The sequence below is a fragment of the Stenella coeruleoalba genome (assembly GCF_951394435.1).
Source record: "Stenella coeruleoalba genome assembly, chromosome: 7".
Taxonomy (NCBI): domain Eukaryota; kingdom Metazoa; phylum Chordata; class Mammalia; order Artiodactyla; family Delphinidae; genus Stenella; species Stenella coeruleoalba.
In genome coordinates this window covers 119,909,999-119,934,466 of record NC_137153.1, presented here as the reverse complement: position 1 = coordinate 119,934,466, position 24,468 = coordinate 119,909,999, and the positions used below count along the sequence as shown (strand labels likewise).

Sequence of the window (24,468 nt, the reverse complement as noted above, 5' to 3'; positions counted from 1 at the left end):
GTTAGGGAAGAAGCCATCTGGGAAAAAGAACTTGGATCCTGCCTCAGTCCTGCCCCAAAATGCATTCCAGATGGACCAGTGATGTGAACTTGAAAAACGAAACCATAAAACTACTAGAAGAAAATACGGGAGACTGGGTTTTATGATCTTGGGATGAGAAGGCCTTTCTCTGTATGACAGAGAAATCCTAGAAGTTATGAAAGAAAAAAAATTGACCCCATAGAAGTCAAGATTTTCTCACTGGCCAAAACAAACCCCCCAGACAGCCCATCACTATAAAAAAAGAATATGAAAATACGTGTATCACAGAAAAGGGATTGACCTTTATAATGTGTTGTTGGATTCGGTTTGCTAGTATTTTGTTGAGGATTTTTGTGTCTATGTTCATCAGTGCTATTGGCCTGTAATTTTCTTCTTTTGTGATATCTTTGCCTGGTTTTGGTATCAGGGTGACGGTGGCCTCGTAGAATGAGTTTGGGAGTGTTCCTCCCTCTGCAATTTTTTGGGAAGAGTTTGAGAAGGATGGGTGTTAGCTCTTCTCTAAATGTTTGATAGAATTTGCCTGTGAAGCCATCTGGTCCTGGACTTTTGTTTGTTGGAAGATTTTTTTTTTTTTTTCTTCTGGACCGGGGCACGAACCCATGTCCCCTGCATGGGCAGGAGGACTCTCAACCACTGCGCCGCCAGGGAAGCCCTGTTGGAAGATTTTTAATCACAGTTTCGATTTCATCACTTGTGATTGGTCTGTTCATATTTTCTGTTTCTTCCTGGTTCAGTCTTGGAAGGTTGTACTTTTCTAAGAATTTGTCCATTTCTTCCAGGCTGTCCATTTTATTGGCATAGAGTTGTTTGTAGTAGTCTCTTATGATCCTTTGTGTTTCTGTGGTGTCAGTTGTAACTTCTTTTTCATTTCTAATTTTATTGATTTGAGTCCTCTTCCTTTAATAAAAACAAAAATAAACAAATGGGACCTAATTAAACTTAAAAGCATTTGCACAGCTTAGGAAACCATAAACAAGACGAAAAGACAACCCTCAGAGTGGGAGAAAATATTTGCAAATGAAGCAACTGACAAAGGATTGATCTCCAAAATATACAAGCAGCTCATGCAGCTCGATATCAAAAAAACAAACAACCCAGTCAAAAAACGGGTGGAAGACCTAAGTAGACATTTCTCCAAAGAAAGCATACAGATTCCCAACAAACACATGAAAAGACGCTCAGCATCACTAATCATTAGAGAAATGCAAGTCACAACTACAATGAGGTATCACCTCACACGGGTCAGAATGGCCATCATCAAAAATTCTACAAACAATAAATGCTGGAGGGGGTGTGGAGAAAAGGGAACCCTCTTGCGCTGTTGGTGGGAATGTAAATTGATACAGCCACTGTGGAGAACAGTATGGAGGTTCCTTAAAAACTAAAAATAGAACTACCCTATGACCCAGCAATCCCACTACTGGGCATATACCCAGAGAAAACCATCATTCAAAAAGACACATGCACCCCAATGTTCACTGCAGCACTATTTACAATAGCCAGGACGTGGAAGCAACCTGAATGTCCATCAACAGAGGAATGGATAAAGAAGATGTGGTACATACATACAGTGGAATATTAGCCATAAAAAGGAACAAAATTGGGTCATTTGTAGAGACGTGGATGGACCTAGAGACTGTCACACACAGTGAAGTAAGTCAGAAAGAGAAAAACAAATATCGCATATTAACGCATATATGTGGAATCTGAAGAAACTGGTCTAGACGATCTTATTTACAAAGCAGAAATAGAGACACAGACGTAGAGAACGAATGTATGGATACCAAGGGGGGAAGGGGGGTGGGATGAATGGGGAGATTGGGACTGACATATATACACTATTGTACATAAAATAGATAACTAATAGATGTTGTGTATAAAATAGATAACTAATGAGAACCTGCTGTGTAGCACAGGGAACTCTACTCAGTGTTCTGTGGTGACCTAAATGGGAAGGAAATCCAAAATGAGGGGATACGTGTATACGTATTGCTGATTCATTTTGCTGTACAGTAGAAACTAACACAATATTGTAAAGCAACTATAGTCTAATAAAAAGGGATTGATATGCTATAATATGCAAAGAACTCCTACTAATCAATAAGAAAGGGCCAAGAATCAAGCCAAAAAAATGGACAAAAGACATGAATAATTCTTAGAAAAGAAAACACCGGTAGCCTTTACACGGGTGGGAAGATGTTTGACCTTACAAGAAGGGAATGCAGGTGAACCCCAGGGAGACACAGCTTCTCACCTGGCCAGGTAGACAAAGAACCCTGAGAACAGGCACTGTTGGCTCCGGCGAGGGAAGTGGGTGTGCTCACAGATTGTTCTCCCAGGAAAGGCTTTTGTGACATCTGTCGAAGTATTAAAATGCACATACTCTTGGAGCTGATGACTCTGCTTCTTGGAATGTCTCCTGTGGATACGTGCGCACGTGTGTATAGACACCTGTGATGACAACAGGCAGGTAGCACCATCTGCAAGAGCAGAGGGTCGAAACAACCAGTTTAGATAAGTCACTGAGCAGTTGTGGGGGAGTCAGTGAAGCAGCTGCGGGCGTGGGGTCTACAGGCTTTTACATTTCCTGCAATGGATCAGTCTCCAAGGTATGTAAGTAAAGAAAAGCAAGGTAAAGAATTCTCCTCTTGGTATGAATCCATCTCTAGTAAAAAACCCCACAGATATCTAGGCTTGCATATGCGTAGATGTCAAGGAAGGACACACAAAAATTGGGACCCATGGTTTTCTCTAGAGGGGACATCTGGGTGCAGTTCTCTCGGCGTCTTTTTTTTTTAAACATCTTTATTGGGGTATAATTGCTTTACAATGGTGTGTTAGTTTCTGCTTTATAACAAAGTGAATCAGTTATACGTATGTTCCCATATCTCTTCCCTCTTGCGTCTCCCTCCCTCCCACCCTCCCTATCCCACCCCTCCAGGCGGTAACAAAGTCTCTGCGTCTTTTGAATTGGGTGAATGTGTTGTTAAAACGGGTGGGCTGGTTGGAAGGTGGGCAGGTGTGTAGGTAACAGAGACACGAGACAGGGGAGTGTGGGCTGGCTGCCTTGGGAGCTGTGTGCCTTTCCTGCTGACAGGCAGATGCGCTTGGCTGGAATGACTTGGTCAGTTAAAAAAGTTTATGGTCAGGGGCTTCCCTGGTGGTACAGTGGTTGAGAATCTGCCTGCTAATGTAGGGGACATGGGTTCGAGCCCTGGTCTGGGAGGATCCCACATGCCGCGGAGCAACTAGGCCCGTGAGCCACAACTACTGAGCCTATGCATCTGGAGCCTGTGCTACGCAACAAGATAGGCCGCGATAGTGAGAGGCCCGTGCACTGGGATGAAGAGTGGCCCCCGCTTGCCACAACTAGAGAAAGCCCTCGCACAGAAACAAAGACCCAACACAGCAAAAATAAATAAATTAATTTAAAAAAAAGTTTATGGTCAAAAAACAAGTAAAGAAAAGAAATAAGACCAATAGACCAATTCAGGAAGGGATGGACTGGACTGACTGAGCACGCGTCATGCAGTGATCCTTTGAAAATAGGAACGTGCACCTGTCAATTTGCAGAACTGAATTTGTCCTTGTCACCCACCATCCACGCCTTCTGTAGGTGGGAGACTGAGGCTGGTACACACATCTCCTGGTGTCGCATAGCAGACAGGGGGCAGAGGCCTGCAGACTTCGTCTGTTTTAACCCTCAGAAGTAGGTTCTGATCATGTGTTTACTTTATAAAAAGGGACATGAAGGATGTTGCCCAGAACCGCAGGGCAGGGAGTGGGTCTCAGGTTCAGCCCAGTCTGCATGATTTCCCCAGCACTGCACACTCTGAGGGCGGCACCCTGCCCGGTACCTGGCGCCCACCTGTGGACTGAACACTCACGCACTGTACCTTCTGCTCAGGTAACAGCCTCTCAGGTACCAGGCACTCCCAGGACCAGGGGCCACAGAAACGTTTGCAGCCGGGGCCCTCGGGGTGTCAGTGGCAAAGCCTGAGAGGGTCGTAGACATGACAGCTTTTCGTGGGACAGGTTCTGTGCCGGGAGGCTGGGGCCCAGCTCAGCATGTGGTAGCGGGTGGTGGATGTGGCCCTGTGACCTCTGACCCTGTGAGCACCACCCTCATGACCCTGCATCATGGCCCTGCACTCCCTCACCAGCTGTCTTGAGACTTGTCCCTTTCCACGGTTGCGAGGCACGGGATCCTTCCAGCCTCCCTTGCCAGCTGAGAGGTGCCCTGCCTCCTGGAAAGCCAGCCCAGACGAGAGGCCTTGGGGGTCCCGCACCTGGAGGACCTCAGGTGTTGACCGTCAGGGGAGGGGCTTTGTGGGGTCACGGGACGATGGAGACTGAAATCCCCACTTGTTTCCCAGGGCCCTCCATGTCGTCTTTCCCTGAGCTCTCCCCCAGTTTCAGTCACTATTATTCCCACCAGGGTGCTGCTCTGTCCTGTTGGAACACAGAGCTGTGGGGGTGGGGGAGGGGCTGAGAGCCCTTGATTCACCCGTTCATCTGATGGGGCCATGGGTGTGCCAGGTGCGTTGGGTAGATCATGACACCAGAGCTGGTAACTAAAGGATGGACAGGCTCCCTGCCCTCGACTCTCACGTCCTGGTGGGATGGACAGCCTTAGCCTGGTGATGGGTGTGTCTGGTTGAATCACGTGGAGTTGCCACTTTAAGGGCTGAAATAGTCACATGGTCATCTTACATGGTTCAATCTCATTCCATGAGAGCGGGCACGGAGCACGACCACTGATCCAGCAGGGGGGCTCAGGGAAGTCCCTCCCGGAGGCAGTAATGCCTGAGCTGAGGCCTTCAAGGTGAAAGGATTCACCAGGCGTAGAGGACAGGGGAACAGGATTCCAAGTGCTGGGAACGAAATGTGCAAGGGCCTTGACACTCTGTGATCCTGGTCTTTGAATGCAGGCTTTCGCTTGACTAGAGCATAACGTGAGTAGGATGGTGGCGGAGGGTGGGGCTTTATAAGAGATGAGGCTTTGGGTCCCTAAATTCAGTTTAAACTGGTGAAGGTGTATTGCTGTCTTCGTACATCCATCCATCCATCCATCCTTCCATCCGTCCATCCACCCACCCACCCACCCATCCATCCAACCATCCGTCCATCCAACCATCCGTCCATCCATCCATCCATCTGTCCATCCATCCGTCCATCCATCCATCCATCCACCCATCCACCCATCCATCCATCCATCCATCCGTCCATCCATCCATACATCCATCCACCCATACATCCAACCATCCGTCCATCCATCCATCCATCCATCTGTCCATCCATCCGTCCATCCATCCATCCATCTGTCCATCCATCCGTCCATCCATCCATCTGTCCATCCATCCATCCACCCATCCATCCATCCATCCATCCATCCATCCAACCAGGCATCCATTCACTGATCCATCCATCCATTCACCCACCCACCCATGACCCAGACCTTAAACCCACCCACTGATCCAGATCAAATCTGCCCACCCACTGATCCGTCCATTCTTCCATCACACTTCTGGGTTGCCCCCTCCACCAAACCACTTTTCCTTTTTGCATCAGGGTGTATATGCCCACCCCAGACTCCCACCCTCCACCTAGGGCTCCTTGAGGGCCAGGAATGGCTGACTCCCTTCAGCTTCTGCAGTGCCGAGCGGAGTACCAGGCACCACGAGATTCTCCTCACGTTTGTTGGCCTGAACTCAGAGACAGGATAAGTACAGTTGCAGCAGCAGAGGGCAGTGCAGTCAGGATAGCAGTGAGGTGCTGGCAGCTTTTTAGGAGTTTAGGAGAGAAGGGAAGCCTGTGGCTCTGGAGCAGCTGGGGATGTGGGAGGTGACCTGGAGCTCTCAGCAGAGATGGGGCGTGGACAGGTGGAGAGCAGCACGGGAAGCCTTCCAGTTGGCAGTAACGTAAGATAAACTCCGTCCTGGGAACCCGGAGGTGGAGTGTTCACGTTTCAGGATATTTGGTTGTCCATTCAGAGATTCTACTAATTCTCCAAAACACCTCTGATAACTTTTCTTGACTATAACAATAAAGCACACTTATTAGCAAATTTGGGAAATAGGAAACTATAAAAATGCCTTTTTCTTTCCTTTCTGTCTTAGTCTGTTTGGGCTGCTATAATAAAATACCACAACCTGGGTGGCTTATGAACAACAGAAATTTATTTCTCATAGTTCTGGAGGCTGGGAAGTCCAAGATCAAGATGCCAGCATGGTCGGGGGGAGGACCCTTTTCCTGGTTCATAGCTGGTGCCTCCTCGCTGTGTCCTTCCATGGGGGAAGGGGCAAGGGAGTTCTCTGGAGCCGTCGTCTTTGGGGGTCAGGATTTCACTCTCTGGATTTTGGGGGGGACACAGACTTTCCTCACATTTTCCCCTTTTCATGGCTGAGCTCATGTATAGAAACAGTGTTGTGTGTGCCTTCCTCGTGGACGCTTCCCGTGTCATTCATTACAGACTCTTTCTAAGTATCTTCATGGCTTCCAACATTCCATCAGAGGCTTGCCTTGGAGTTCACTTAACTGTGCCTCTCATGCTGGATTTGGGTCGTTTGTTGTTTGTGTTATAAATAACACTTGGATGAACATCTTCTGGTGAATCCTCTCTGATTATTTCCTTAGGGGGGATTCCTAGACATTGACTCACTGCATCTGAGCACAAGAATGTTGTAAAGCCCTTTTATTGCAGAATTACATTCCAGCCAAGGGTGGGCAGTTACTGCCCCACCTACTGTGCCCTGAGCACTGTTAATCCTCAGGTGCTGAACCCAGGTGGACCCCATGTGATAGAACTGGGGTTACCCACACCCCCATGTAACCAGTCAGTCCCCTGTTTCTCCTCCTGGGAAGCAGCAGGAAGCTGTCGTTTAATGCCTGGGGCCTGGTGTGACCGTTGCTGGGCCTGTGGCTCATCCAGGTCGCTTGGGCCTCCGGGCACTACGGTTTCCTCGTCTGGAGAATGGAGTAGCACTTCCTACTCTACGGGGTCGTTGGTAGAAGTTGGGTGATTAATAACAGTTATAATTCATGTACGTGCCTAGCTTTAGGCACCTCCTCTCATGTAGTCAGAAAACCTAAGGGCATCTTCTAGAACCTACTAGACAGTCAATAGATGCTAATTGTCTCCCCTCCCCTTCTCTCCCTCTCTTGGGCCCTCTGTGCATCTGCTGAGTGCCTGCTGTGGCTGGTTGAGTGAACAGTGATATCGGGGTCCAGCTTGGTAGGATCTTCTCCCCACCAAGGAGGTCACATCGAATGAGTGTGCTTGGCGTCTACACTGGAGGACGAGGGAAGAGTGGGCTAGGGTGGGGCTCGCATCTGGGGGTGCTACAGAGATGGGTGCAAGATTGGGCTGGCCTGGGCTGGGGTGGGGCAGGTGTGGAGGAAAGGGCAGCGTCTCCTCACCTGGTCTGGGGCAGAGGATGTGTTCCTGTCCGTGGATCTTCCAGGAGTGGAAATGGGCTCCGTGTAGCTCAGCACTCGTGCCCTTCACCCACTTCCGGAAGGTGGATGGAGCTCTCTGAGACGGTGACCGTGACTCCTGGAGAGCCTGCAGCTGTCCACCCGGTGGAGGGGAGGGGGGGACCCTGAAATCTGGCTTCGTCACCCCACTGAGTGTGGGGCCCAGGAAATTCAGCCGGGACTGGTGGTACGGACTCGTGGGTAGTGACTGTGGAAGTCAGGGCTCGGTCCCGCTCCCTGTATGTGGTGCCTCCCAGGGGAGTTGATGGAGTCCATGCGCAGTTCATTTTGTGTCCACGTGGCTGGTTTTGAGGCCTAGTTAGAGTGTTTTGAAGGCTTTCGTAGCTCTAGTGATTGAAAGATGCCTTCTGGTCCCGGGGGAAGCACTGTGACATATTTCTCTAAAGGTCAGAGTGACCCAGTGCAATGTTCTTTTCCTTGAATCGCGTAATTGAATAAAGTCATTTCAGCGCTGAATACATAGAACCGCCTAGACACCAGGATGGTTCTGCAGCGTGTGCTCTGAAAGCAGCTCCGTCTGGGGCTGTGTGAGGAACCGCACACTTGGACGAGCGTGTGAAGGTGTTGATGGTCCAGACAGTGGCTTCAATCTGGAGCAGGAAATATTGCTACATTTAATAGGTGTTAGACCATCTTCTATTTCCAAAGCTGGCTTTTCCAATGAGAATTTCAAGGCAAAGCCCAGCTGATGCCAGTGAAGGAGAGTGAAGGAGCCCAACAGACGCGCTTGCCTCTTGTCCACACGTTAGTGCAGAAGGGCAGGGGCGAGCTGGCCAGGCCTGACGAAGGGGGCCCTGTGAGGACTCCTGGTGTGGGGTGGCCCACTTCAAATGTCAGACTCTGGGAAGCATAGACAGTCCAGAGAAGTGCAAACGCGGTTCTGTCTTATAAAGACCAGACGTTGTCCATTATCAAGGCAAAGAACAAGAGATCTGTGACTATCTTGCATTTTTAGGTAGACATGGAGAGAGGACAGTTATTTAATCATCTAATGCCATTTCCTGCTGGACATCGATTGGCATTTAGGATGCCATTAATTTGTTATACCAATACACGTCCATCATAGAATTAAGATAAAAATCCATCCTCATCATCCCTTACTTGTTTAAACCGTGGTGCTCATGATGCTGACGCCATGGTGGTTTCTGTTAAGTGCAGCCAAATAAATTACCAATTGAACATTTTGACGTATTTATTTTCCAGTATTTTTTCTACACCCGCTTTTACAAAACTGGGAGTACATACTCCTTTGTAATAGTTTTAAATGAAAAATATGATGAGTAGGTCTGTGTAAATGGGGAGTAAAAGGGAGCTTCTTCCATCTGATAAAGGATATTCATGTCAAATCCACATACTGAATGCTTTCCCCACTAAGATCAGGAAAGAAGCAAGGATGTCTGCTCTCAGCACACCTATTCAATATTATATGGCAATCCTAGCCAGTGCAATAAGGCAAGAAAAGGAAATAAAAGGCATGTAGATTGTAAAGGAAGAACTAAAACTGTCTTTATTTGAAGACCACGTGATTGTCTGTGTTAAAAATTCTAAGGAATTTACCCAAAAGCCTCTACGGTTAATGAGTAAGTTTAGCATGGTCGCAGGAATCAAAATCAGTACACCAAAAGCAGTCCTGTGTCTAGATAGTAGAAACGAACAGTTAGAAATAGAAACTTAAACAGTGGCATCAAAAATATGAAATACTTAGAGATATATATGATAAAATACCTGAAAATTATAAAACATCACTTAGAGATACTAAACGAGATCTGAAGCATTGGGTAGATGTACCATTCTTATGGACAAAAACACTTAATATTGTCAAGGTATCATTTTCCCCTGAAATTGATCCACAGAGTCAGTGTAACGCCAATTAAAATCCCAGCAAGCATTTTTAAAATGGATATTGACGAGATGATTCTGAAATTTATATGGAAATGCAAAGGACCTAAAATAACCAAAACAGTTTTGAAAAAGACGAATACTGGGGGACTCATGCTATGTGATTTTAGAAACTTTCATACATTATTGGTGGGAATGCAAACCAGTACAGCCCCTTTGGGGAACAGTCTAGCAGGTTTTTTTTTTTTTTTTGCGGTACGCGGGCCTCTCCCTGTTGTGGCCTCTCCCGTTGCGGAGCACAGGCTCCGGACGCGCAGGCTCATCGGCCGTGGCTCACGGGCCCAGCCGCTCCGCGGCAGGTGGGATCTACCCGGCCCTGGGCACGAACCCGCGTCCCCTGCATCGGCAGGCGGACTCTCAACCACTGCGCCACCAGGGAAGCCCTCTGGCAGGTTTTTATAAAGTTAGTGGTACACCTGCCAGAGGGACCCAGCAATTCCACTCCTAGGTATTTACCCAAGAGAAGTGAAGACATATGTCCATACAAAGACATGTATGTGAATGTTCATATGCCATTTATCACCCCAAACTGGGGATTACCCATGCGTCCACCCACTGGTAGATGGACAAACAAATTGTGGCACGTCCATACGATGGAATACTACTGGGCTGTAAGCAAAATGAATGCATGAGACAATACGGAGACAGAAGCATTATGTCAAGTCAAAGAAGCAGGCACAGAAGACTGTACAGGCCATGATACTATTTATATGACACTGGAGAAAGGCAAAACTATAGAAACAGAAAAAAATTGGTGGTTGCCAGTGGCCAGCGGGTGAAAAGAAGGACGTAAGTTTTGACAGATGTATAGTCCGGTAGCCACCACCGTAGTCGGGATACAGAACATTTCCCTTACCTCGAAAAGTCTCCCATGTTCCTCTCCCCACCCCCTGGCTAGTTGGATGGGAGACAGAGGAGTCTTGATTGATTTAGATTTATTTAACTTCTAGTGACATTGAATATTATTTATTTGTTTGCCCCGTCTTTTTTTTAGCCACAGGAGTTTCATACATACATAAATTGTATTTCTGTTCCAACTGTCTCCTCTTCTTTGTTGCTTGCCATTGTTGTGGTTACCTGTTCCTGCATAACAGCCACCCCAAAATGTAGTGTCTAAAGTCGACAGCAATCTTAGTTTGCTTGTGAGTCTGCACCTGGGGCAGAACCTGGCAGAGACGGTTTGTCTGCTCCCATGACGTCAGGTAGAGGGGCTGGGCTGGGGCCGGATGGTCCATTTCTAAGATGATTTTCCCACACGGCTGGCGAGTCGGCCCTGGTTGTTGGCTGGGAGCTTGGCTGGGGCTGTTGGCTGGGGGCCTGGGTTTCTCTTCCTATGGGAGCCTCGAAGGGGCTGCTTGGGCTTCCTCACAGCATGGTGTCTGGTTCTAAAGAAGAGTATTCCAGACACAGGAAGTAGAGAGTGTCAGTTTCTTAAAGCCTCGGTCCATACGCTAGCAAGCACACATCACTTCCACCACATCCTGTGGGTCCCATAGTCACGGAGCCCACCTTCGTTAAAGGGGGCGGCACAGATACCACCTCTTCACGGGCACTTGTGCTAAAGACTTTGTGGCCATTTTTAAACTGCCACACTTAAAACATACGCTTTAGCGTTGTTTTTTTGTTGTTGTTAATAGAATGGTGCACATTTTAGGTGGATGTAGACGTACAACATTTTTCGGGAGGAGAGGCACAGGGAGAGGACCCTCCCATTCCCCGTTCTACCCGTTCTCAGCCCCTTCCCAGGCGTACGCCCTTCACTGTTTGGCTGGTACCGTTCTGGGCATTTTCGTGTGTGCATTTACCTGGTGTGTTTTCAGGTTACAACAGACGCCTCTTATTTTAACGTCCGAGGGATGTGGTGCTCTGGGAGTGTTCGGTGACGCGCTCTTTTCCCGTCATGACACGTCTCGGCTGTCTCTCTGTGTCGGGCCATCTAGATCCCCCCCTCCTGCGGCCTCTGCAGAGTAGTTCACAGATGAGCCTCCTGACTGATGGGCAGTTACCTTGTTTCCAGTTCTATGACAGACGACACCGCCTTGGATGTCCTTGCATGTATACAGGCCTTTGTGCAGGATTTCCCCTCAAAGGGGGGATTCCAGGTCCATCTATGTGTACAGCCTAATTGCTGCATAATTGCTACCCCGCCCAAAAGGTTTCTCTCCCACTGGCGTTTATCTTGGGTCCCCAGAAGGCACCTTTGGACGTTGGTTGGTTTCCTGATGGCCGGCTGGTTGGGCGTTCCTTCATTCGGTATGCTGAGCGTCTGCCCCAGGCTAAGTTCTCTCCTCCGCTGTGATGAAGGATGCCACTGTCGCTTCTCTCAGGGAGCTCACAGGTGGGGAAGTGGCAGGGCTGCAGGAACACCTGCTGCCGTCCAGGGCAGACTGTGGTGGGGAGCTGGGGTGACGCGGAGGAGGCAGAGGCCCGCCCCGGTGTACGGTGGCCTCTTGTTCTCCTGGGTCTTCATGAAGCAAAGGGGTCTCCTGTGGCCACCACTTTGACTTGTCATTGTAACTCTCGAGGGAGGGAAGGAGTCTGGAGATCCAGCGTTTCCGGTGCTGTTAATTCCAGCGGCCTTTCACGGCTTCCCAAGGGAGGCAGGAGGCCCGGGGGGGGGGTGATGGAGCCGCTGTTGGTTGGGGTGCGCTAGCACTTGTCCCATCGTGGGTGTCACTGCCTCTAGTCCCGGGTCCTGAGGACTCCCCTAACACGCGCAGGAAGCCCAGTCCCCTCCTGGGGACCCGCTGGCAGCAAAGGCACAGGTCAGCACAGCCGGGGCCCGGCCTGGCCTCTGCGGCGATGGGAGGGCGAGTCCAGAAACGGCCTGGACCTTCCCCACATGCCAAAGCGCAGATGCTCACAGAGCATCGCTGAGTGAACGAAGCCCGCGTGGCAGCTCAGGCCAGCCTCAGGGACAGGTCCTGCTGGTCCCTTTCAAGATGCTGTCTGGGGTGGGTGGTCTGGTCCACAGCTGGTGCGGTTCTGTAATTGGCCCGTACCCGTGTCCCTCCTTAGCACGGCTCCCCGGGTGCCCCGCCTGGGCGAGGCCCTGGATGCAGAGGGGCCTCTGCCAGTGTGACCCCAGCTGGCCCGATGGCAGCCGGCCCTCCCTCTGGGCCTCCTGGAAGCAGGTGGGGCTGTGCAGAGCCTGCCCGAGCAAACCCGGCCAACCCCGGCGTGTGGAATCTGGCGCTGGGCGCCATCTGCACCCCTTTCCTCCAGAACAAGGAGATAAATTACCTCTGAGGAAGCTGAGATTAATCGTCTGCTTCTGCATCACGCCTGTGGGCTCCGCTCCTGGACCAGCCCCTGCTGGCAGCGCCGGCCCTCTCTGCCTTGCACCATCAGTCAGATGGCAGTTGGCAGTCAGATGCAGGATTGATGTCCGTGGCCGTGTCTGTTCTGTTCATAACCTTTGAGGGTTGACAGGGGAGAGGAACGTATATGCTCACATGTTTTTATAAAGGCAGGTGAAAAGCAGGGATGACCGCTGAGAGGAAGAGGTGCGGAGTAAACGCAGGGAGAAGCTGGACATGCCCGTGCTTCTCAGGGCTCTGCCCCTCGGCTGTGACGTTTCCTCCCAGTTCGCAGTGGGGTCTAAGTCTGGCTGCAGCACCCGCGGCCGTCAGGACGGTGGGAACGAGCCTGCTCTGTGTGGCCCGGCTCCATCCTGCCTGGATGTCCCCATGCTGCCCTGCTGGGTGAGGGAGCATCTGAGCCTGGAACATTCCTCGCGTGGCCACAGACTAGCCGAGAGGCCCCTGCCGGCTCCCGGCAGCCCCGTCTTCCTCTCTCCTCCTGCTGCAGGACTCCTTCCCAAGGGCTCTGCAGGTCACCTGGCGCTTGAGTGAGTCCTCGTGGGCAACATGGCTGACTTCTGAGTAGCCGCGTGTATGCTGAGGGTGGCCAGGCTGGACTGTGGGTGCCCTCAGGCTGGGTGGTGGCACCTGCATCCTTTAGAAACCTGCAGAGGCACCGCCAGCATCTGGGCTTAGTGTGGGACGATGTGGAGGCGCCAGGTGTCCAGACACTCGGGTCAGCCTCCACGAGAAGTGGAAGGCGGCCATCACACCCCGGGGGAAGCAAGTTTCAGACGCGTCCCATCTCTGAACGCGGGGATGGGGGAGTTGCCTCCCCACTGTGGCCGCCCCCTGGTAACATTGTGTTTATAAGCAGGGCGATGCCCTCGCCAGCTGACATTTCACCATAAAGTCTCCCAACCACCTGTCAAAAGCTTCTCAGAGCTCTTGAGTTTCTGGCCAGGAGAGGAGAGCCGTGGAGCTGGGAGAGGGCCAGGAGCTGGGTGATCAACAACGTGCTCCAATTGCCAGGTCTGGCACCTTACGCCAGGCCCCTGCTGGTGATGGGGGCTGGGCGGCAAGTCCTCTCTGTGGTCCGTTCTGCACTGCCTCACTCCCTGGAGGACCTAGAGCCCTGAGCACATACCACACGTTACCCCCAGGCAGGCCCTTCTCAAGGGTGCTGAGCCAGGGTGCAGCCTTTGCCTCTGCTCGGGGAGGAGGTTGCCACGGAATAAGATACCCACATAACACGGGACTTCACCTCCGGCCCAGAGGGAGAGTGAGGCCACTAGGGCAGGGAGTGGCCAGGTGAATGGCTGGTAGCTAAAATCTTTGAGAAGTGAAAGTTTATCAGCTGAATCTTCAAGATGACGGCATTCCTTCCTTCCTTCACTCACTCATCCATCCATTTATCCATGCATCCATCCGTCTGCTCAGTCATCTGTGAAGTCATGCTTCATCCATCCTTCCTTTTTGTCATCTTTCCATTAATCATCTGTCCTTCTATCCTTTCTTCCATCTGTCCGTCCATCCATCCATCATCCATCCATCCATCCTTCCATCCTTCCATCCATCCTTCCTTCCATCCATCATCCATCCATCCTTCCATCCATCATCCATCCTCCATCCTTCCATCCATTCTTCCATCCATCCTTCCATCCATCCATCCTTCCATCCATCCATCCATCCATCCATCCATCCATCCATCCTTCCATCCTTCCATCCATCCATCCTTCCATCCTTCCATCCATCCTTCCATCCATCCTTCCATCCATCCATCCTCCATCCTTCCATTCACTTCATCCCTGTGCCCATGTGTCCATCCTTCCATCCATCCATCATCCATCCTTCCATCCATCCTTCCATCCTTCCATCCTTCCATCCATCATCCATCCTTCCATCCTTCCATCCATCCATCATCCTTCCATCCATCCTTCCATCCTTCCATCCATCCATCCTCCATCCTTCCATTCACTTCATCCCTGTGCCCATGTGTCCATCCTTCAGTGAGGGTTTACTGAGCATCCCATGTGGCACTTTGAAGAGACAAAGGAGAGGACTGTGTCTCTGAGATGCTTTCTCAGTTGATGTTCCGACCAGTATTTTGATGAGGTAGAAAGTAAAACAGGAGAGGCATCCTCTGACCTGTCATTCTTCTCTTAGCCCGGGGTTTTGAGCTCCTCCGCCATCCCTTGATGGGGGAGGTTGAGGATCTTCTCTCCATCCCAGGCTTTCCCAGGGTCCTGAACCTCTAGAAGGAGCAGGTTCTCGCTGCCTTGGAGCGACCTTGCTCCACCCCGTCACTGCTGCCGTGCTGTCTGCTGTCCCCTCCCTGGAAGGAGAGTGAGCTCGGCAGTGGTTTCTCTGGAGGTGTCATGGGAGCACCTGCCCTCTCTCCTCCCCGAAGTGTCGGGGGAGACGGGAGACTTTGCCGCCAGACAGCTGTTTGCATCCCAGTAGGACCTGGGATGACTCACCTGACGTCTCCCAGCCTGAGATTCCTCATCTGCAGAGGCAGGTGCCTACTTGGTGAGCTGTCTTGATGACTAAGGGAGCGGAGAGCTCAGGGCCCAGCTGCCCCTCCCCCAGGCTGGGTGCCACCGCCCATCAGCCCTGCCCCAGACCCCTGCAGCCATTGTCCTGGTGCTGCCTCCTTGCCAAGTGACCCCTCCCTGTCACCAGGGCCACGTGGCCCACAAGGGGGTTGGGTCAGCGTCACGTCCACTGCACCCTAACCCGGGTGTTCTGTGTCACCCCTGGGGGTGCGGGGGAGGCCAAGTCAGGCGGGTCTGCAGGGATGATGACACACAATGGCGCTGTCTCCTTCGGTAAAAATTCTCCCAGAAGCCCTGCTGGTGGGTCCTCAAAATGGACCAGAGGCAAGGGGCAAGCGCACTGTCACTGGCCCCCGTGGGCCCGAGCTGGGCTCATTGGCGGCCGTTCCTTGTCCCCAGGAAGTGACAGAGATGGACAGGAGGTCAGAGCTGGTGTGAGGCAGGCGGGGTTTAAGCAGGGGATGGAGGGGCTCCCCTGCCCGGCGGGCAGGCCCCTGACGTCCATTCCCGCTGGGCACCCTGGCACAGGGCGGGCAGAGCTGGGCTCGAGCCTGGCCCTTCCGCCCTCCAATCCCCACTCTCTGCTCTGCCGAGCCTCAGAGGCCCTCAGGCGGCCCCCCCGCCTGAGCAGGGCGGGCGCTGGGCACTGCACCCCCCGGGATGCCGCTCATGGGCACCGTGTAACGTGTGGCCTGGGTGAGGAGTGTGGGCCCCTGGGAAGGGCTGGGGTCAGAGGGCTGAGCGCCCTCGAGGCCGGGTGGAGGAGAGGGAGGTTCTAGGGGACCCGCCGAGGAGAGCTGAGGGCGGTGGTCTTTGTCAGCGCAGGAGCCTGTCAACCTGTGGCCACGGCCCGAGTTCCCCTGCGCTGGGCTCAGGTCTCTGCCCCTGTGACATCCCTGGGTGAGTGGCAGCCGGGGAAGGTCCAGCAGGGGATGGCCACCCAGTGTCCTGCCTCACCTGCCCCCGGCCCTCCCCTTCGCTTCGTTCCCGCAGTGGGGTCATTGAAGAAGAATTTCGTTCGGAGCCTCCAAGGCAGCCTGTTTGTTTTCCAACCTGCTGGGCTGACCTTCCCGACAGGGCCACGTGCTTTGTGCCGGGGCCCGCGGGGAGGGCTGGTGGGGAGGGGCCCTGGCCCGGGGTGAGGGGGCCCTCGGCTCTCCCCACCCCACTCACTGGCCGTCCCTCGGTCCTGTAAGAGCCATGACTCTTTTTTGCTTCCGGGAAGCGTAAGATGGGATCTAGCAGGGACAGCGGGAAGGGCAGGTGTGTTTTGCGGGTGAGCCTGCTGGGCGCCCCGCAAATGCAGAACAGATGCTGCCTTCGGTGGCAGGTACCGTGAGAGCCGGCCGGGTGACAGGGCTTCAGCAGGGACACGCCAGGCCGGGCCCCCCGCCCTCCTGAGGCTCGCAGCCCAGGAAGGCAGACCCGCCTCACGCAGGGAATTAGGTGTATTTATACTTAGGGAACGAGAGACACACCAGGGCGGCGAGGGCAGTGAGGGCAGTGGGGCTGCGGTTTCGGGGCCCGTCACCAGCTCCGTCTTTCATGTGCTGGTGCCGTGTGGAAGGGAGTTCAGGACTGGGGTGGATCAGAAGCTGCGGGCGGCTCTGTACCTGCCTGCTGTGTGAACTCGAGATGGCCACACCCCTTCTCCACATAGCTCCTCTTTCAGAAGAAAGGTCATCAGCCTGGGTGTTATTTATGACCCCTTCTAGCTCTGAAATTAGACAGTTCAGAGAATTTTGAAGACGGGATGGCGTTGACCTTGGAGTGAGCAAAAGCCCCTTCACCCCCGCCCCTCTGCCGGCACCCCCGTCATGCACGTCCGGCTTGCTCTTCTCCAGCGGCCCCCAGACGCTGGCAGGACCGGGCCTCAGGCTCGGGGTCGAGGGCTCGGCCTGGCAGGTGTCGGGCTGTGTGCTTGGGAGGACAGGCCACGGAGCTCCAGGGCCGGAGAGGCCGGAACAGCATCACGCCCCCTGGGGTGCCCGGGACTCAAGCTGGCTTCACTTTACCCAGCAGCCCTGCCTGGGAGCCGGGGTCTGGAGTGTCCTGCGCACGCGCCACCAGGGCCGTGGCCTTCCCAGACCAGCGAAGGCAGGTATGGGATGGGGGCTGTGCAGACGGTGAGCGGGACACGGGGGGCTGAGGACGAGGTTGCCTCCGCATGGGACTCGGTCATGGGTTACCTGGTGGAATCTCAAGGCGCACCGCAAGCAGTTCTGATACGTCACAGACTCCTGCCTGAGCCTCTAGGGTGGAGGGGGATGGTGACCGAACACTGTCTGGCATGGGCTTCAAAGGCAGTCTTTACCGACAGCATGTGCTGAAGAATATTCATAGCTTATTGGGGGAAAAGCAGAAACAGGAGTGGAGTTCGAGCCAGTGCAGACCCTGGCAAGCCTCGTTCAGGAGGCCTGACTCTCAGGACCTCGGCCCAGCTCCTTCCCAGCACGTGGAACGGTAGTGTGTCCCCTGCTGGCAGCTCAGTGTCACTCCGAGAGTTAAGTCCAACGTGATACGGTGACAGCGCGGCACGGTGAGGTAGCGGCAGTGTTCAAGTTGTCACGTCCCCCCTCTCTGCCTGTCATATGTAAGAGCTGTGGGTTTGCTCACTTAGTCATTCAACAAACGTGGCTGAGTGCCCGGTGTGTGCAGCAGCTTCTGCATGGCTGGTGACTAAGCTCCATCCGCACTGGTGTCCCCGCTGACACCTGGGGACATTAAATTGGGTGAATCATTAAACCGTGGAAATGGCTCCCTCTCCCTGGGCCTCTGGGCTCAGGTGGGTCTTTCTGGCTGAGTCACTTTTGTTCTGAACCCCACCTCCCACATCAAGCTCTGAGGGCTGAGGAAGGCTTGGGGGGATGAGGTGCTGATGTCAGCACTTGGTGAGGAGCCCCCAACCCCGGTGTTCTCGTGCCCTGGGGCTGGCAGAAGACAGGTGGCACTGGTCGGCAGCGCCCGGCTGGAACATTCTGATACCACTCTGAGGGCGCGTCCTTTGTAGCTCAGGGTGGTGACCCTAAGTCTTCTCCCTACTTTCCCTCCTCCGCCCGTTCCTGAAAGCGGGCTGTGACTTGGCATTGTTGGCAGAGAAACATTCTTCCATGAGGGGCTCCCCTCGCAAAAGAGGAGCTGCTGAGCCTGAGATGGACCCTCAAGCCTGGGCAGGCTGGCGCCCTGGCCTCAGCGGCCCCTTCCTTGCTCTGAGCACAGTGGAGGGGTGTCCAGAAGCCAGCTGACTGCCAGAAACCAATTTAAATTCCTGCTAAAAGCAGTCACCTGATTCCGTCTGCTCTCCTAGGTGCTGGATGCCCTCGCCAACCCCCCGGCAGCTCCGCTAGTTCTGGGCAGGGGAGCGGAGCGTTGGGCAGGCGCAGTGATGCGTCCCCGGCTGTGTCACCAGCCAGCTGGCCACTGGAGCTTGACTCTTCTCGGCGGGGCTGTGTGCCGTGTCCTCCAGCCTCACCAGTGTGGTTTTGGTCCTGCCATCGCTGGTTCCACATGCCCGGCCGGAGTGACCCACTGGTGGTCCAGGTCATGGGTGTCCTGGGCGTGCAGCGTGCTGCAGTCATTCTGCACGGCTGCTTTGGCATCTCGTGTCCTGCAGCTGTGAACTGAGGGCCGGCAGGACCCTGGGTGACGTGGAGCTCCCTTATTCCGTTATGCTGTGTCCGGAGGAGCACAGGGCAGCTGACTTGTAGGGATGATTGTGGAAGTGCCTTTTGGGGGAGGCAGAGAGGTCATCTTTGTGTGGTTGGTGGAGACGCTGCCATTGGCAGTTGAAATGTTTGACTGCTTAGCAGGCCAGTTGTAAAATTTGTCTCTGGGACATCTACCTCCTGATCTGCACCATTCATATGTGTATTGCTTGTCCATCCGTCCTTCCATCCATCTGCCCATCCATCCATCCATCCATCCATCCATCCATCTATCCATCCATCCGTCCATCCATCTGTCCATCCGTCCGTCTTTCCATCTGTCTGTCCATCTGTCCATCCATCTTTCCATCCATCCATCTATCCATCCATCCACCTGTCCATCTGTCCGTCTTTCCATCTATCTGTCCATCTATCCATCCATCTTTCCATCCATCCATCTATCCATCCTTCCTTCCGTCCGTCCATCTGTCTGTCCATCCCTCCGTCCATCTTTCCTTTCATCCATCCATCCGTCTATCCATCTGTCCATTCACCCGTCCATCCATCCATCGATCCACCCGTCCATTCACCCGTCCATCCATCCATCTGTCCATCCATTTTTCCATCCATCCATCCATCCGTCCGTCTATCCATCTGTTTGTCTATCCATCCATCAATCCTGCACTTCTATATATATATCTTTATTGAAGTCTAGTTGTTTTACAATGCTGTGTTAGTTTCAGGTGTACAGCGTACACTTCTATATTTGAGCCCCTCCTTTGTGCCATTGCTTTTCAGGGCCTTCATGCTGCCCTTCTGGCATAGGGCAACTGGAACTCAACTCTACGTTTCCAAATCCTTTCTCAGCTGCCCCCTTTCTGCCTTAAAACTGACCTCTCCGGCGTCCATTCCTTTATGGGTCTGGGGGTGTAATACCTGGTTACATCTACGCGGTCTCAGGCAGGTTCAGTGCACAAGCAGAAAGGGAGCAGCAGGCTACTGTAGGGGAAGGAGACAGTGCAGGAATCGGGGGCTTACACAGCCACTGGCAGAGCAGGAGTGGTGGGGTCACCAGACACCCCCCCCCCACTCATGGTCACACCACCAGAGCGGGAGGGCACCGAGACTTCAAGAAGTCTGCAAATGTCAATGGACCCCGTGACCTGGTCCCAGACCCTGCAAGGAGAGGGTTTCTTTCTCTCCCGTTCCAGCTCCCCTCTGAGTGTGGAACATAATTTTCATCCCGAGCCCTCCCCGCAGAGGAGTCTGGGAAATGTAGTTTTCAGCCGCCCAGGCTCCGCGGAACAGGAAGACACTGGAACAGCCTGAGTGAGCCCAGGCCTGGCGCCCGCCGCTCCTGGAGGCTCCCAGCGCGGGGGCGATCCCCGTCACGACCAGGTTTACGTGGAAGCCACCAGGCTCTGTTTCCACGAAGCCCTTGGAGCTGCCTTGCTCACGTCACCTGTGGTTCTCAGGTGGGGAGGGGCCCCCGGTAGGGTGCACGGGCTGCACGGTCAGTTCCTTTTCTGTCTTCCTTGAACCAGTGGACCACGGTGATTCCCCAGGGAGCCCCGGGACGTTCTCTGCTCGGAGGGAGGAGCCAGGAGAAGGCTCTGGTGTCCCAGGAACTGTGCTGGGCTGTTTCCCAGAGGAAGTGGCCCTGAGATGTTCTCCCTGGGGGGTGATGCTGGGCTCAAGCCCCCGCCCACTTGTCCCCAAAGCTGGTGCTGTCTCCCAGCGGAACTCTTGCGCTGATAGAGGAACCAAGGCTCCTCTGGCGTCCCCAGGGAGGAGAGACCATGGAAGCCGTTACCACACTTTTTATAAAATAGAAAAAATACTGTTTTAGCTCTGGCACTAGCAGGAGGGGTGGCATTGGGCCTGGAAATGTCGGCGGCCTTTTCAGCTTGTTGCAACAGAGGTCCATAAACATGGCCTGGAGAGCTTCTGGGAAACAGCTCTCTCTGCTGGCCATGGAAGAAGCAGGTCCGCAAGCCTGCGCATCTGGGAAGAGCATCACGTCTGTTGGGATGTGAGTCCCAGACGCCCAGCCCGGATCTTTGATGCCTCTCCTGGCCACAGCCGACCTTGGAGCCGACCATCTCAGAGATGAGCCAGAGCTTGGCTGTGTCACGGGGCAGGTGAGCCAGCGGCTGGCATGGCCATCTCTCCCCATAGGCCAAGTCGAGGCCCTGGGCTGTGCCAGGCACCTGCGTCTGGCTCTGCTTCTGATGTCAAGTGGACAAGCTTCTGGTGGGGGGGTGGGGGCGCGGGGTGGGAGGGGTCACTGGTGCCAAGCGCTTCGGAGGTGCCACCCACGCGCAAGGGGCTGACCCCCCTGCGTGGGGGGAGGGCTCTGGGCAGGAGCTTGAAGCCCCCCAGGAGAATCAGAGAGGCTCTGAGAAGCAGCAACTCTATTCGTGGTGGACGCCAGCCTGGACCAAGGGTGTCCTGGGTCCCTACCGTGCCCCTCCCTCTGCAGAGGTGGGAAATCCTCATCCCCCAGGTTTCTGGTCCCTTGATTAAAGTGACAGAGGTGTGCAGCAAAGCCGAGTTGTAGAAATGACCCCGCTGGAACAGGACCTCAGAACCCTGGCATCTGGGCATACGGTGCCTTGCAGGGAACTGTGGGCGGGGCCGGGGCTTGGTGTGTGTTTAGTGATGGAGAGCAGCTTCAATTCGCTTCCACCCTGGTCCCCCTCAGAGCCTGGCCCAACCTGCCGTCCTCCCCTCATGCCCAGCTCCTCATGGTGGGAATGGCCTACAGGGCACCGTCCCCCCCTTCCTCTGGCACCGTCCACCATGCCTGCCCTAAATGCCCCGCCCGGCACCTGCTCCCCTTCCAGGCTTCCATCTGGGTGATTCTCTTGCTAAGGACTTACCTGGACACGCAGCGGGGCTGCATGGCCACCCACCCCCGACGGCTGTGCTGGGTTCCACGTGCGGCAGCTTGGCTGCAGGATTGCTCAGAACCCGGCCAAGGGGAAAGCGGCCCTGGTGGTCCTTCCTCACCTCCAAAGCTATCACCCTTGTTAAGAAGGTGGAACTTTCCTCTTGAGCGAGTCCCAGGCATGTAATGACCCTCTGGGGAGGAAGGCCAGTGGGCCGGGGAACTGAATGGTTACGGAGCCCGGAGACCCCAGGGGCGAGCTTGTGTCAGCCCGCTGTTGCACCCAGCAGTGCATGTGGACTTTTAGTAGCAAGTATCAGCATCTAACCCGAATTGGCAGAAGCGTGATGACAACCTGTTGGTTTGTGTAGATGAGTTTTCTTCAGGCACGGCTTGATCCAGGAGCCCAAGCTGTGTGGCCGGAGTCTGTCTGTCCGCATCCTCAGACAGGCGCTCCCCCAACCCCCAGAAGACAGCCACCTGCAGCTGCAGGGTCCTCATCCGTGAGTGAAGGCAGCAGAGCAGAGAGGAAAGAGCCCCAGGATGGAGCTTCCTGGGCCTGGGCCAGTCACATGCCCAGCCCTGGACCAAGCCCCAGGGACAGGGTGGTGCTGTGCTCTGGTTGGCCAGAGAGGCCCACATGCTCCAGTGGAGGGGGTGTGGCAGCCCCACCCACACGCACATGGATAGGCGGGTGCTGGCCACTGGGTTCCCCAAAAGCCCAGCTGCACAGATGTCCTGTCACGCTGACTCCAAGTTCAAGTTTACTGTCTCTGCCTGGACTCCCAGGACTCTTGTTTGTAGTCGCGTGAGCTGAACTTTGCATACGAAGCTGGCTTTGTTTAGGGCAGGGGGCGTGTGGCTCGCCAGCTTGCGGTCCTCACCGCCTGGAGGTCTGGGGTCTTTCTGGCGTGGTTGGGGCACGTGCAGGCACGTGGAGGCTATGTTTTGCATTTGTGGGGGACGGTTGAGCTCACCAGGATGCCAGCTTCTCCCCTGCCATCAGGGGCTGCTCCCTTCTCTGCGGGGCCCTGGAGGGAGGTCAGGAACTTTCCAGAAGCGATGCAGGGACCCGCCCCTCTCTTGCTCTTGGTTCTGCGCTGTTTGCCCTGTATGCGCCGGTCTTCTGGGGGCAGATAGAATCTGACTGTTCGTGTAAACTGTTATGGGGAAATTACGTTTTAATTGGATGAGGATGGGGGATAAAATGTGCCGGGGGCATGCCCGCTGTTCTCAGTGGCACCCAGGAGGGGCACGCGCTCCAGCAGTTACATAACAGATTTCGTGAGCTGTCAGTCACTCCCGTTTCGTGGGACCAGCCTTTATAGAGCTGCTTCCATCAGCCGTGGGATCTAACACCGCCTTTCAGCTTGTGTTTGGGGTGGGTCTTCTGTGGCACGAATGAGGAGAGGTGTCCGGGAGCCCGGGGCTTGTAGGGCACTTGGGGAAACAGAGCAACGTGATTGCAAAATCAGGGAGGCGTTGCTCCTGGGGGGTGGCTGCTTGCAGGGACCAGGTCGGGAAAATTCCTGGCCGTGTGCATTTCTACAAAGTGGGGTGTCCTGCCCCCAAGAGCACCCGGTTTCTGAGCTGATCCCTTGGTATCTATCTCCTGAGTGTCAGAGATTGAGGTGTGGGTGACGGGAGGTGGTGAAGGTTGGTTTCCAGCTCATCTGAACCCTCCGGGGGCTCACCCGAGGGTGGGCCTGCCCCGTAGGCACTCCCTGCCTGCCCGTGGCTAACCTACACCTCCTCTTTGTCCTTTCAGCTCAGCCAGCAGATCTCCTGAAGGTTCTAGATTTTCACAACCTGCCTGACGGAATAACCAAGACCACAGGCTTTTGTGCAGCGCGGCGATCTTCCAAAGGCCCGGATGTCGCTTACAGGGTCACAAAAGATGCCCAACTCAGCGCGCCCACCAAGCAGCTGTACCCTGGTAAGAGGCGGCGTGTGTGCCTGGTGGGGTGCGGCTCCGTCTCCCGCCCCCAGCCAGGGAGCAGAGCCGGGAGCCGGTGGGGTGGAGAAACGTGCTTGGTTTTCCGCAAATGAGCCTGGTTTGATGTCAGGATAGTGAAAACACAACCCGGCACCCCTCACCGTCCACCACCAAAGGGACAGCGGGGCCACATCTGTTGACACTGCTTCTCCAAGCAGGTGTCTCTCCAGCTGTGGACAGGCTGTCAGGACTCCAAAGGCAAAAAGGAGATGGATGGTTCCCGGGTGACGGGGTTAAGAGAAACCCTGGGGTCACGGGAAAGGAAACACTTCCAGACAGAAGCTTAACTGGGGGCGAGGACGTTAAGAGACGCGTGAATCAGGCGTCACGGCTCCGCTCTTCTCGTTATCTCGTTATCTGCAAGAGAGTGCAGGCTCTTAATGAGAATCCGTTGCCCCGTGTCACGTCGCTGCTCTTAGTTACGTACCCAGAGCGGGAAGTGACGCTTGCTGCTCGGATGCAGCATCCAGGTGGTCCCTGACTGCCCCCCTCACACCCTCGGGGCCTGGACCGGCTGACTAGGCCCAGGTTTGATTACCTCTCCCTCCACCTCAAAGGACTTCTTCTTCCTGACTCACATCAGAAAGGGCCCAGGGGGCCTTGGGCAGATGGACTCACCTCAGGAGGTGTCTTGCAGTCA

General features: G+C 54.2%; 1 protein-coding gene across 5 annotated transcripts in view; it reads left to right on the top strand.

The window, feature by feature from the left end:
* COL5A1 (collagen type V alpha 1 chain) overlaps positions 1 to 24,468 on the top strand; it is a 155,872-nt gene that overhangs the window by 16,991 nt on the left and 114,413 nt on the right. For all 5 annotated transcript variants that reach the window (XR_013828946.1, XM_079925578.1, XM_079925579.1 and 2 more), the window contains exon 2: positions 23,601 to 23,768. Coding sequence is in view for 4 of the 5 variants with exons in the window: in XM_079925578.1 (XP_079781704.1) it covers positions 23,601 to 23,768 (168 nt within the window). In the remaining variant the exon portion in view is untranslated. The remainder of the gene's footprint in view (positions 1 to 23,600; positions 23,769 to 24,468) is intronic.